Source organism: Leptonotus elevatus, chromosome 7 (genome assembly GCF_054856555.1).
Source record: "Leptonotus elevatus isolate MCC_2025b chromosome 7, RoL_Lele_1.0, whole genome shotgun sequence".
NCBI lineage: Eukaryota > Metazoa > Chordata > Actinopteri > Syngnathiformes > Syngnathidae > Leptonotus > Leptonotus elevatus.
The window spans coordinates 3,698,669-3,713,784 of record NC_141245.1 but is presented as its reverse complement, the minus strand read 5'-3'; the positions used below and the strand labels follow the sequence as shown (position 1 = coordinate 3,713,784).

The following is a 15,116-nucleotide window of genomic DNA, read 5'->3' as shown; positions in this document are numbered from 1 at the left end:
TGTCTCAACAGCAAAGCCCATTGGTTTTATTTTGTTGCGCATGCGCAACTTGTCTACGCACAAAATGTTAATTTCATCTGCCAGATCTGACTAATCGATATTAGTTTTCAAAATCAAACGTCCTTCATCACAAAGATTTGTCTCCCTGGATTATCCTGCGCCTTCAAAACAATTACAATACAATATTTAAATGTACAAGTCTTACATTTTTAGTTACTGAGCTCGGCAGGCGCCTGGCACGGCGGGGAGCTCAAAATATGGAAAACAATAACATTGGTACAAAGTTGTAAGCAATTACGTACAGTGACACAACCACCACATATTTTTCAAGAATACATTTTATTACATTAAAGATTCAGTTTCCCCCCTAATTGTACAATGGAATGTTTTGATTCCCCTTTGGAAATGTTGTTAAAAATTTTGATTTAGTCATTTCCAACTCCAACACATCCACACAACCGTTACTCAATTGAAATTTGGGGAGTCCAAGTGGGCAAAAAAAATAAACCAAGACAGCTGGGCGGTGTTGCATTTAGCACTTCGTTGTTTGTTGAAAGTACATCTGACTAATTGCCTTAACTAAAACACAGTTTACTTTTGTGTGAAGAGGGGCTACAAGTGTTATAAAAAATATCAGTTGCAATAATCAAATATATTCAATGGTGTGTCGGTTCTGCGCTTCCGCGTCAAACTTCAATGCCAAGTGGCGGAAAATAATGACAAATTATGCCAGAAAGCGTGACAAAAATATCAATGTTAATAATAAAAAGGACCCACTGCAATAAGATGATGACTGCAGATAGAAGATCATATATATATATATATATATTGAGCATTTGCTTTGGAGCCGAGGTCCAATTTGTCCTCACAAGAAAACACAAATGAGATATCGGCGAGAACAATACTTGGATTGCTTATCAGAACAGATACAACTACAACTCTGTAGTTCAAGACAAGAACATGAAGACAAAAAAAATTAAGCAAGAACCCCAATCAGCAAAATCGAGTGATTGCAATGCAACATTGAGAGGGAAGAAGCGCGGTTGTGAAGGAAGCATGTTAAGTAGGACCAATTTGAGCAAAGACTGATACCATCGTCTCGTGTTGTCAAGCGCTCGTCCCAGAGCAGCACCGACAGACTGAGCATGATGTGACCAGTGGCCTGCCCCGCATTCATCCTCGGCCTCCGTTCAGGTCAACGACAGCGTCGCTGGAGTTGTGAAATTTCAATTAAGGTTAAGGATGATCCTCTCGCTCTTACAAACATAAATACACTGCTGCAGCTCTGCCCCAGCACTTGGAGCGTTATTTTCCAGAGGGATGTTGGAGTCCTGTTGATGCACACAGTCTGTGTAATAGTATACAGGGTGGGCAGGATAGGAATTGTCAATCGTTCTCTGGAGCACAGATTTGGACTATTTTTCGTGTGCCATTTTTTCTTTCCACTTTTATTCAAATATTCTTACAGGATTTCGTATTTATCGACAACAAAGGAGGTCTCTGAAGATAATCGAACGGAGGTGTCTCCATCTACGAGAGTCACTTTGGCAACCTGATGCACAGAGAAAAACAAAAGACGGTCATCATTAGCATGTTTCAGACAGGCGGCAAAGCACACAGTACATTCAAATCAGCCAATAATGCAAGACTTTCAAAGACCTAAAATAACAACATGATGCGAACCCTTCTTTCATTCATCGGCACAGGTTGTGCTTGACCACATATAACGTTAGTTCACCGTCACTCACTTGTGGATCGTGAGGCTAGAGGAGACGTAGTAACAGGAATGTAATATTATGTCATGTTTAGACTAGTGAGATCACATATAACAGACACTTGTCAAGAAATGATTAAGGTTTACTTCCATTTTAATAGTACAGTAATTTCTGGAATATAAGGCGCTCCTGACTATAAGCCGCGCTAACTAAATTTAGGGAATACTTGAGTTTGTTACACATATAAGCCGCACTCGATTGTAAGCCGCAGGTCTTACTGCACCGGTATTGACTATTTGCACCGACGTCACGTGATCACGTGACTGCCCTATGACGGACGGCGGAAGGAAATGATTGTTGAATGGAATTGGACGTGACCCGGAGCAACTTTGTGACATAGCGACTGTTATTTTACATATTAAAAGTTATTATTGCCCATAGAGCCATGGAATCTACCACTTAAACCGAAGTTCGCCTGTCAGTCGAGTTACACATTTAGTCGGGACTCATAGAGCGCGATATTTACTTTAGTTGGAGATCGCTAGTTTGAAAACAGCCCCTTACCTTTTGTTGAATGCTATTTTTACCAAGTTAATCAAATCGCTGACTTTGCCGGAATTCACAGCGCACGACCTATATCATTATGTAGTCAATGCCGTCTCTCCTCCTTACAACGGGGCTGATTCAAAAGCTTGTCGCTGGCTGAGTCTCTGGGACGAGATGCTACGCTCACGCCGGGGGACAATATACCTTGTAATGCAAAGGTAAAACTTTTTTATCATGGTAACTGACTTCTTTTTTACATTGTCCGTTCTATATTGAAACGCTGTGATGATGTTATGTTACTATGTTTACTAGCATGGAACAAATGACTATCGTAGTGGCAAGCTATGCAGTCATTTCATGAATATGACTCCAGAGTGAAAAACAAGCACAAAGACGAAATCCCCCCTTATTAAACAGTCAAATGCACTTAAAAGTTTTGAAGAGGGTACATTTTAAAACTAAGCTGTGTGTTGGTGCAGTTGGAGTGGACGCTAACTATCTGGCTCGTTGATGTGATTTGAAAGACGCTATTTGACACCTGTGTTACCATCTTTGTTAGAGTGTATGTTTACTAGTAAAATATATGAACATTTATCGACTAATTACAACATTTATCTACTAACTTCGCAAAAAATAATCACTGCGAATAGTAGGTATGCGATAAAAAGCAACATTTGGTTTACTCCTTTGTCTGTCTGTACAACCGACCGCAGTTATATATGACCATTTTATAAGATAATCGATTAGATAAAGGACTTTACGCTGTACGAGATTCAATGGTTACAATACAGGCAAGTGGCTCTTTTGCCGTCCAGAGTCCTGTAGGGGGCGTTCCCATGAGGGCTGAGACGTCACGTGCAAAAAGGTTAATATAAGGGTTGCTGCTTTTTCTTTTCCATAATAAAGGCCGCAAATTGTCTCGCTCTCGTTCTATCTCTCCTACTGTATTTGGGCTCACTTGTTTTGTTTTGCTCTGCCTGACGCTCTTGCGCTGCCTTTATGGTGCGCCCCCTTGTGATCTGATGGAGAGAATATTTACCAGAGATATTGAGGAAGGTCCGTGACGATTGACAGAAAACTTTGAAGAAAATTAATGAATTTAGTATTGACGGAAGTGGATTTTCGTCTGTCAATGTAATCGTCAATCCGTCAATAAATTCAGCAATCCGTCAATGACGAATGTCCCATTTTGGTGACAGATTGATGAATGACAATTGACGCAACATTGACGGATGCCCACTTCGAGTGACTGAAACATTGACGGACGCTTATTTCGCTGCACAATCGATGAATGACGGATTGATGCAGGCGTGCATGAAAATGTATGGCAGTTTTCTATTCTAATCATTTTGAAGTTCCAGTTCCTGATCATACAAAACAGCCACAGTTGGGCGGACAATACCTTGAAATAAACCCGGGTATCGGTACTCACCCACCCCTTATATTTTGTCTTTTCCTATTCATAAAGCAATCAATCAGTCACAAGTTCTCTACCCAAGTTCATACCTGGATGACGCAGTAGTTGCGTTTGGAGACAAAGGACACATTAACGGGAAAGAAGTCATTGGGCTGTCCGCTAATGCTGAACTCCAGGCTGCCAGTCTTGTTGTTGGCATCGATGACAGGTAGGCACCACTCCAGGATGTTTCGCCTGCTGTCGTGTTTGTACTCTCCGTCCAGATCTCCGATCACAGGAGCACCCACGCCAGACCTGCACGGGCACAGACCCACCTTGTGATGACACCTACAGATTTATTTTTCTAATACAGATGGCCAGATCCCATTTTTAACTAATTCAAATCCCAAAACATGCAAATACGTTTTTTAATACTTGGTCCTTCACTCCCAAAAACGTATTCATGCGTTTTGTTTTTTAAATGCAGGAACATACAGAAGACTTTGATGCAGACTCTGACATGAAGAGGTGGCTTAAAGCAATGGTAGTTATTACCAAAACAGCCAGCAGGTGGCAGCAGGGTATAAGAGATCAGCCAGGATCACGTTGCAACAAGCTCTTTTTGCCAGTGTTTTCAACAAGAAAAATGATTAAACTTAGGTATGTTAATTGCTGCAAAACAGAAATAGATACAAATATATATTTTTCAACACAGCAAAGAGTTATGCTTTTGGTAGCAAAGAAAATGTCAGACCGAGTAAAGAAAGTGTACGTTTTGGATTAAGACTAGAGCAAGACTACAATTGAAACTAGATTAAAAAAAATCAAAAATGGAAGCCTATTACACAAACTATATCTGAATTCTAAACACCTCAGCCTTTTATTTTTGTTTTTATTTTATCATCATCATTATTGGCTTATTATTTTATTACTTATTCAGGTATTATGGTATTTTATCTATTGTTCTGATGTTATTGCATTGTATTTTATTTTTGTTAAAAGATGCTAACCTAGTGTGTATAAAGGTGCTTTTACTGCCACGAGGACTGAATCCGATTGGACTATACAAGTAATTGTTTCTGTATATAAGTTGAATTGATATGTGATCAGAATAGTAAGATCTGTACATCTCTTTGTGAAACTGTGAAATAAATTAAAAGTTGAAAAAAATAGCTTGAACGGATGGATGGAGTATGATGGCAGCTCTTCAGTCTGCTTTGTGCTCAGCATTGCCTCGGAAGCCGCTATGTACAGTATTGATTAATAATCTTTTACTTTGGTGGGTTGGTGGCATGGAATGTGGTTGTCTTTTATCCTTTGTGAAGCACAGTACAGTATTATATATCACTATGATGAATGATGAAGTACCAAATACGTAGAGTGTATAACTGTATGCAGGGCTGGACTGGCCATCTGGCGTAGAGGGCAAATGCTCGGTAGGTCGGTCTCTTTTGGGGCTGATGCAGTGCTTTTAAATTATTATTTTCCTCCATTTTACCCCAAGAGATTGGCCCACAATTTATCCAATCCATTTTATTTCTATAGCACATTTTATAAACAAGCGTTTCCAAAGTGCTGCACATTGAGATCCGCACACTATCATACACATAAAATCTAGTAAAATCAACTATTTAAAAAAAACAAGAGCCGAGCCGAGCCGGGCCGGGCCCGACCAGCGGGCCTAGTCAAGATGGCAGGGCCGATTTTTTTTTTTGTGCCAGTCCAGCCCCGTATGTATGCATGTTTGACTAGTCGCTTAAAGTCGTTCCAAGTCAGAAAGTACGTTGAACTCTTGTTCCTGTCCCTGTGCTCAGCTGTAATTATCGCCTTAGTGTCACTGGCCAGACTGAGCAGTTTTTCCTTTGAAGTGCATTGCCAGCAGGACTGCTAATGAAGAGCCAACAAGTCAGCTCCACTCGCTCCCATTTTGAGCGGTTTTCCCGAGGTTAGCGAGGCTTGTGACTTTGTGATTAAGATCTTTAACATGGACCAAGATCGAGGGACGGCTTCACTGGAGATCTTCCGATTCCTCTTAGTTTACACCATTATTGATTGGCACCATAAATAGCTGGAATAGGTAGTTGAACAAAAATGTATAATATTTAGTAAAAGAATACTTTTTTGACTTATTAGTAAAAATGTGATAACTTCCAGCGACACACGTGATTATTTCTCACAGCACATTGATTGGGAATCACTATTACAGAAAGGATGTCTTTGTATTTGTTTCAGGCTCCAGAAAGGAATTATTCATTTAGATTGCATGTCACAGCTGTCTAGCAATCATAAGTGTGTTCTTATGCCTTCAAGTTGTACGTTCATGCATGAGCAGTCCTCAGAAAGTTGTTACAAGTCAAGTTTTGTCAATGTAAATTTCCATACAACTTTGTTGAGCACTATCAAAAAATACATGTTCGTCTTGACAACCTAAAAGATTGTAAACCTTCTCCTACCTTGAATCGCACCTTTTTCAGCATCATCACTCAAACCAATTGAGCACAGACGGAATGTTACCAAACTTGCCCCAAATCTGAAATGGCCTTTTCCCCGGGTCCAAATGGCGCAGTAGTCGTAATTCCAGTTGTAATTCCAGTCAAAACATGCACTCTGACTCAGCGACCTCTCCAAAAAGTGTGTTTCTCACAAGCCAAAAGACAACAGGGCGGCCCCTCTCACCCCTCTCCCTCCTGTGAGACCCTTTCAAAGCTTATCATCCTGTTCATTCATTTGGAAAACAGACTTTTATGAGGAGAGGGATGCTACGTCCCCTCCTCTATAACAACACCCGCAGTCCAAGTATGGGTGCTGGTAAACTCACTTGAACTCCTCCCCCTCTTCACCACACGCACACTCACACATTGCATCTTCCTGCATTTACCCATCTGTTCGATGCGTCTCAACGGATGTTTCTCATGGAATTTTTTTGTTGTGAAAGACATACTCGTTTGACCTATGACTAATGAGACCACAAACCAAAGTGACCAAGCCCTGTCTGTGGGTCGCTGCCAATAAAGCAGCTTATGTTTAGTTGTATTTGCCGCTAATTAACTAATGGGTGCTCAGAACATGCTGGCCTGAGATGCTTTTCAATGGAACGTGGAAGACAAACTTTCCGAGATCATAGAAATGCAAAATATAAAGAAGTGATTTTTTAAGATCACTTTTATAAATGGGGGGATCCAACGATTATGCCAAAAAAATTGTTTCATAAAAAATGTATTTCGGTCGGAGTCTCTAAATGTTGAAATATATTTAAGCACATATAAAGAGATTTTTGCACATAATGTGCTCTTTTTTAACAAGGTACAAAAACATTCAAAGTCTATGAAATAATTAACATCAGTGTTTAACATGAATGAAATTTTAACGCATACACTTGTTTAGTTTAATTCGTTTATGGAACAAGTCATATTTTGTCCCCTTATTTCATGTTCCACACACCCTATGAAAAACATAATAGATGTGTTCCTCGTACTACTACTTTATTTACGTAAACAGGAAAGTGGTTTTTTTGCCGTCCAGCGTCTCGGATGGGGCGTTCCCATGAGGGCTGTGACGTCACATGCAAAAGGTAAATTGGTTCAACGGACATAGTAGTCTGCAGCATTTGCCTGCATGTTTAATGAAATTTACAACAACTTGATTTTGGGAAAATGTGCAATAATTACAAGAACCAACAAACAAAATAATGGCAGGGTGGTCACTATTTTTTTTTAAGTATAAGAAGTGGATGGTAAGTGCTGCTTTGAAGACTCCCTTTTTCTTAGACCCCAATATTAGATTTGGAAAAGGCATCTTTTGTTGGCTTACAGTTTCCTCCTGTAAACATCATTAAGCATATAATTTATACATGTATTTAAGGCAAGTTGTAAAATGTCTGAAGTGCTCTTGTTTATGTTTAACAAATTCAAAACATCATAAATCGTGCTGTTTCTACTAAGTACCGTCTCAAATGTTCTCCATTTTCGATACTGTAAATGTATAGTATTGTATACCGAGAAACATTTCTTGGGAGATATGGCGGCCTCACGTCTTCAAAAGTCTTGGCCTATCGGCTATCCAGTAATATATAAAGATCAGATCAGTGCATATGCCCCAGAAAGCAGTTAGCATGTTACAATACTGACGACAAATTACACACACATATATAGCACACACATATATAGGAAGAACCACTTAAACAAAAAGCTGATTCTCCCACAAAAACAAAACCCCTCAATCACACTATACATTAATTGTCAAATATTCTTTCAAATAACATCATACGAAAACATTTTTGCTAACCTTAGAAAAATGAACTTTTACTCTTTGTAGGCCAGATGCCAACTGAAAGCGCGAGGGAAGCAACCACAGTATATCCCTGATTCTTTCAAAATAAAAGCTCTAACTGACAAAAACACAGGAAGTAACCCAAAAAAAAGCTACAACACTTCAATAATAACCCACTTGAAATACAAAATGAAACAATTCAAAGATTTAGGGTAAATTAATAAATAAATAATCAAATTTACAATAATATAATCGTTTTTCTCATTTTTTAATCTGTTACACATGGACTACATGTTTGAAATCTAATGGCTTGGCATTGGCTGTAGCTAAACCGCACCTCCAGATGCCGACTAATTAAAAAACTCTATTACATCGAGACGTTAAATATCAACAGTTTTAACTTCCATTACACATACAATCTAAACCTTTTGTCCATCAACGCCCACCCAAAAATCTAATATAGTTTGAAACACAATTTAAAAAAAAATTTGAACATGACTCTTCTGCATTTTTTTTATTGCGCTTTTTCTCCATGTACAAAAAGGAGGCTTTTATATTGTAGACACCCACCGGAAGTGGTGCGCTGTCTGTCATTTAAGATACTTCTTCTATTGTGAGTTGCTTGATGTACTCTTGGCCACCAGTGCTGTTTCACCGTGCCGCCTACAGTTTTTGAGCAGAAATAAATATGCCCTAAGAAGAGGCTAAAGAAAGCACCTGTGAATACATATTTTATTTGCACTACAAGAGAAGTATCCGCGACCTGCTCGTCTTAAAAATGACACTTCCATATTTAATAAATAGTATTTCCTATATGCATATTACACTGGCTTAACTTAGTGGTTACTTCAGGTAACATAGACGATATTGATATATTCAGTAGTCGCTAAGCAATCCTTAACGGGATCGAACCCACGGGCGCCGTCCAGTGTTTTGTTTCTCCACTCTATCATTGTCATTTTTTTGTGATGCTCAAACTAAACGTCACCGCGGCGCTCAGTGCATGCTGGTGGGATGAACACCCACCAATCACCACCCGGAAGCGCCTCCTTCAATGGATAGAACATACTCTGACGTACAGTAAAAGTTACCGTCAGAAAATTAAAATAATAATAATAATAATAAAAATACATAGTTAACGTGACTTATGGTGACTGTGTTATTATATAACGTCTCAAAAGACTGTCAATTTCACTGTAACTCACGCAATTCTATCACCAATTCTGTTCCATCTCTTCCGCAGGTGTAATGTGGTATGACGTCCGTATTTGCGCATTTCCGTGTTATAGTTATGAACCGTATTGGAAGGCTGGTGTAGTGACACTGGTGTGGCTCAGTGGTTACTTCCTGCAACTCAAGACGCATCTGAACTCGGCATCGTGTTCCTACCACGGGCGCTGTCCAGTGTTTTTACTTCTTTAATTATTTCAGTTATTTTGACATGTTTCAACTTTGACGGAAGCTGGATTTGACTCTTTAAGTGAGACGCTATTGTGAAGACGGAGTTAACCTACGCGAGCAATTTAGATGACTATCTACTGACAGGGGAAAAAAACATTCCAATTTATGGATGAAAAGTTTACTTGAAGGCACCACTGTCATATCAACATATATATTGGAGGAATGTTGAATAATTGGTCAATAATAACTCACTCAACAGCGACGCCTTTGGGTTATATTCTTGTCGCGCATGCGAAAGACAGTTACGCATGCACATAATAGTTTTCACATCATGGCAGATTTGATAAACTATCAGTTTTCAAACTCAAATGTGGTCCTTTATCACAAAGGTTTGCGTCCCTGATGTATCCTGTGCCCAAAAGCAAATAGCCTAATATACCGTATTTAAATGCGCAAGTCTGACATTTGTATTTATTTTATTTTGTTCACATTTTCAAGTTATCTATCTAAAAGGTGCTTGGCACTATCTGCATCATAGCATGGTATAGGACAACTACTCAAAATACTGCAACAACCACGTTTTTTTTCAAGTATACATTTTATTATATTAAAGATTCAGTTTTCTTTCTAATTGTACATAAAGTTACGATTCCCCAAATTCAGATACAGTGGTAACTCGGAGTTTGAACATAATTCGTTCCTGCAAAGTCTTCAAAGTCCAAATTGTTCTACCTCCGGAATTTTTTTTTTGCATAGGAAATAATGTAAATGCAATTAATCCGTTCCGAAGCTCCAAAAACTGAAAATTCTTATTTTAGTTTCTATTTATGTTTTTTACATTTACAGTACAGTACAGTATTTAAACAATAAAAATGCATTTCCTTGCCTGTTGTGGTGTGATGGCATCATTGGATGATAAATGCTATGTTAATGCTAGCTTTAGTTCAGTGCTGAGTTTGTGTATTTTACATTGGGCATATTGTTAGACTACTAAGCGGTCCTTGCGTGCGTTGTTAAACGTTGCCAGTATTTACAGAAGTAGTCACGGTAGTTACAACGGCGTGATAATCTCCTTCCTAATTCCACTGTGGTTCGTAGTACTGTATGTTTTTCTTTGCTGCCACTGGCACTCTTGTCTTTCTTTTGGCCCATGGCGAAGAAAATTGTCGTGGAAAAATCAAAATGCACTCGCGAGTATGGAGTACAAGTGCTTCATGAAGCTTCATTTTCCCATCACTACTCTAGATGCCACTCTTGGTTGAAAGATGCAGTGGAAATGTAATCAATTTCCTTTGCACTAGCCTTTATATTTAAACCAAGAGCACCATCTAGGGGAGTCAAAAAATATCACAAGTGCTTCATGAAGCTTTGTTTTCCCATCACTATTCAACACAATCCCCCACCCCAAAAATAATAATCTGATATAAAACCTATTTTAATTTGTTGTATGTGATAGTTGGTCATCAAGAGGGAAAATTACTGTACTTTTTAAGGCGTGCGCAATAACTTTTTGCTATTCAAACACTATTTGTACAGTATCACCTATTCTCACGAGCACCACTAGTGTGCTGGATCCTATGGCTTATCATACTCGCATTTGAACGCACAGCCTCAGGACTCTGACGCAGATGTGCTAACCACTGATGCACTATTTGGGGTTGTAAATATAATGTAAATAGAAGTGCTGGTTCCACTATTGTGCACTTGTAGGAACTGACATGCTATTAGAACATAGTTAACATTTGTTGATAGTGAGAAAAACATGTGCAGCATCAATCAGGTTTTGCGTGCATGGATATTTACTATTGTGCACAGTTTTTGCCTCAATATTAGAAACAATGTGGTTGCTCTATTATGCCAAAGTTTTCATCGCACACAGTAGGCTACTTGCTGCATTGATATGCAATAAATGTCCCAATGGCTTGCCATAATGCCAGTGAGTACATTTTCGCAGCAAGCTAAGTTTCCTTCATAATTCAGTACAAGTAGGGTATCAAATAAATGCTCAAACGTCTGTATGACCACTGACCAGCCATTTAATTAGAGCATTTATTCGATATCCTACTAGCACACTGTCTTACTACCAGTAAGGATGAGGTAAACACAAGTGAATACATGGAGGTCACCACAACTACAGTCATTTTGCTCAGGAAAATATATTTGAAATTCCATGGTTGGCTCTAGGTGTTATTATAAAACACACCACTAGATGGTAATAAACAAAAAACTATTACATCGATACGTTTCCTATAAACATATGATCGACATTCTTGACCTCTTTAATTGTTCAAATACGCAAAAAAAATTGGAAAAAGGTTGCCACATTATAAACTTCAATAATTACTCTAAAACTGTAAAACTTCAATAATTACTATTAATAAAGCCATTTTCCGATTAGATCGGTGTACTGGTTTAGCTCAGTGGTTACTTCGATTTGAAATCTCAATGACATATTCCTTGCTCGCAGTCCTTAACGGGGTCGAACCATGGGCGCTGTCCAGTGCTTTTTTTCCTCCCCTCCTTCCTTGCATTGTCAATGTGATACAAATAAATCCTTATTGTGTACGTCGGCGTTTGTTTAATTCTAAGTGAATACTGGTGGGATGAATTCCCACCACCCTGCACGGGAAGCGCTTGTAGAATGCAAACAGAAGCAGAACATATTTGCAGTTAAAAATAAATAAATAATAATAATAAAATAATTTGTTGTCAGACAGACACCATATCAGTAGGTATACTTCGACGGTTAGTCAGAAATTTACAAAAAAGGGAGAGGGAGGGGAAGAAACGCGTACCTAATTACGTGACTCACCAGCGACTGCTATGGGTTAACTTCTCGAGTCTACATTGTAGAGACGCCTTGTAGACAGAAGTCTCAAGGTCGAGTTTCACTCAAGCGAGTTTAGCACTATTACGTCACACTGGCGCATTTCCGTGTCACCTATATTGAAGTCTGGTGTTGCGACACTGGTACCGCGGGCGCTGTCAAGTGTTTTTGCTTCTTTAATTCTTCCAGTTATTTTTGACTTTGACGAAAAATGTATTTGACGCTTTAAAGTGGGACGTACGGGGCAGTTTAATTACGCGCACGCCAAGTCCAATATTTATTAGATTAACTAGATTCCACTGACTGCCGGAGGGGGACACACATTTAAATAAAAGATATAACAATAAAAGTGCAATTGAAGGCAGCACTGTCTCTCTATTGAAGCCGTATCAACATGTATGGAATTTTGGAGAATCGATCAAATTGAAAATTAACTCAAATTAAATTAAATTAAATTCACTAAAAACCTTTGGTTGTATTTAGTCGCGGATGCGCAATTCGTCTACGTTCAAAAATGTTAATTTCACCTGTCAGATCTGATATATGGAGGACCAAAAATGCCAAAGTAAAAATTTTATAAAAGTGAAAATAAAAACGGATATAAAAATACAATTCAAAAAATAAATAAAAATAAATAAATAAGGAAAATAAATACAAAAATGTGAAATGTGACTCAAAAAATACAATTAAAAATAAATGTGGAAATAAATACAAAAATAAATGCATACAGGTGCTCGTCAAAAAATTAATGGAGAAGTCCATTTACTTCCATAATTCCATTCAAAAAGTCAAACTTTCCTATATGATTCAGGGCCCACAATTTAAGTGATTTCAAGTATTTATTTATTTTTACATAAATGGGGCTTCCAGCTCATAAAACCCACGAAAACAAGATTTTAAAAAAATTGTGAAGAAATCAAAGTTTTGCATATGAAAAAAAAAAAGGATGGCTGGATGGATGGATGGTATTTTCAAAAATATGTCAATCTTCAGAAGTTGGTTGGGAATCCCTTTGCCTTAATCACTGCCTCGATGTGCCGTGGCATTGCTTGGGGGTCCTGGAAGCCCAGGCTTTCTTTATGCTTTCTGTCAACTCTTTGTTTTTGGGTCTATGGTGGCCCTTATTTTCCTCTGTACTGTAGCCTGTGATGCTGATGTGCTAACCACAGGCCAGTGTGCCACCATTATGGAGATTGTAAATAGAATGTAAATAGAAGCGCTGGTACCACTACTGTGATTTCTGCACACATTAGAACAACTTTGACATACTATTAGAAAATAGTTGAGAATGTTGATAGTGAGGAAAACCTGTGCAATAATTGACATCAGTGTACTTCCAGTACTAGTTAACAAATATTGCGTGGATGTCTACTAGTGCACAGTTTTGCCTCAATAGTAACTTAGGGTTGTTTTACTCGTATGCCAAATTTGTCCTACTAATAAGGACAATAAGCGCAGTTATACACATGGACTTTAAGCTACATCGAGATGCTAAATCACATTTCACAAATCAGATTTCTATCCATATGAGGCTATAGGGCCCAGATTTGAACGCACAAGGGCTCTGAGGCTGACTGCACGACCAGTGTGCCACCATTATGGGACTGTCAATAACATAGGCTATACAAATCACTTTTACTCCAGCTACAGTCATTTAGGAAAACCTGATGGTTATACACAAGTCACTGTTCATATTTTGTGCATGGACTACAGTACATATTTGAAACGTCATGGCTTGACTGTAGCTGTTATTGTAAACCACACCACTAGATGCCGACATAGAACTACGTCGAGTCGTTTAAATCACAGTTTCAACTTCCATTGGCTACTCATATTATTGACTTTAAGTCCATCAAATAGGCCTACGCAAAAATATAATAAAATAAAAAACAACCAAATATAGCTTGAGACATAATAAAAAAAAATAAATGGAACAAGGCACTTTAGTATTTAATAAGTAGTTTTACACATGTGCACATTTCTTTGTAAGTCATAACATATATATTGGTGGGATTTTGAAGAATTGGTCAAAATGACAACGTACTCAATAGCGAAGCCTTTCGGTTGTATACTTGTCACGCACGCGTAACTCGCTGCGCTCATAAATGTGGCAGATATGACAAATTATCAGTTTTCAAACTCAAATGTGGCTCTTTATTACAAAGGTTTGCGTCCCTGGTTTATCCTGTGCCCAAAAGCAAATAGCCAATACCGTATTTAAATGTACAAGTATTACAGTATTATTGCTGGATATGCAATCAATGTCCCAATGGCTTGCCATAATGCCAGTGAGCACATTTTCGCAGCGTGCTAAGTTTAATTCATAATTCGGTACTAGTTAGGGTATCAAATAAATGCTCAAACGTCTGTATGACCACGGATCAGCCATTTGATGTAAGCATTTATTCGATATCCTACTAGCACGCCGTACTAATACGGACAAGGTAAATACAAGTAAATACATGGGAGTCACTACAGCTACAGTCATTTTTGTTCAGGAAAACCTACGTATTTGAAATTCCATGCTTGGTTGTTCATTTCATTCATTAATTTCATCTGTTCATTGATTTCAGGCTGCAATCAACATCAATAATATATACATTTTTCCAGACAATACTCAACTAAACCTAGCCTGAAAAGGAGTGAGAGGAAGAAAAACTTATTAAGTCCCACCCCCAATCTCATTAGTATCAAACAAATGTAACTACTATCTTGCAAGCTTGCTGTAACCAACAGCGGTTTTCATGAACACAAAAAAACAGTGTGTTTACAAACAGAACTAAAAAACAGAACTAAAACAATGTGTTAATTAACTAGCATGCCAGCAATGGTAATGAAAACTAACAATACCAGCTTGGGTAAGAAACAAACAAAAAAACAAAAACAAACGCACAAACAGCACATATCAATAATACTAAGACGCAAGTATAGGTGATGGATGATATGCAATGATAAAAAAAAA

The 15,116-nt window shown here is 38.2% G+C and overlaps 1 protein-coding gene across 1 annotated transcript; it reads right to left on the bottom strand.

Annotated features, from left to right (window-relative positions):
* Positions 1-314: 314 nt before the first annotated feature.
* LOC147170398 (coatomer subunit delta-like) lies at positions 315-9,202 on the bottom strand. The gene is made up of 3 exons (XM_086080672.1): positions 9,132-9,202; positions 3,768-3,972; positions 315-1,552 (listed from the first exon to the last, which is right to left on the bottom strand). The coding sequence occupies exons 1-3, from the start codon at positions 9,200-9,202 to the stop codon at positions 1,463-1,465; spliced, it is 366 nt and encodes a 121-aa protein (XP_085936798.1). The 3' UTR covers positions 315-1,462.
* Positions 9,203-15,116: the final 5,914 nt, after the last annotated feature.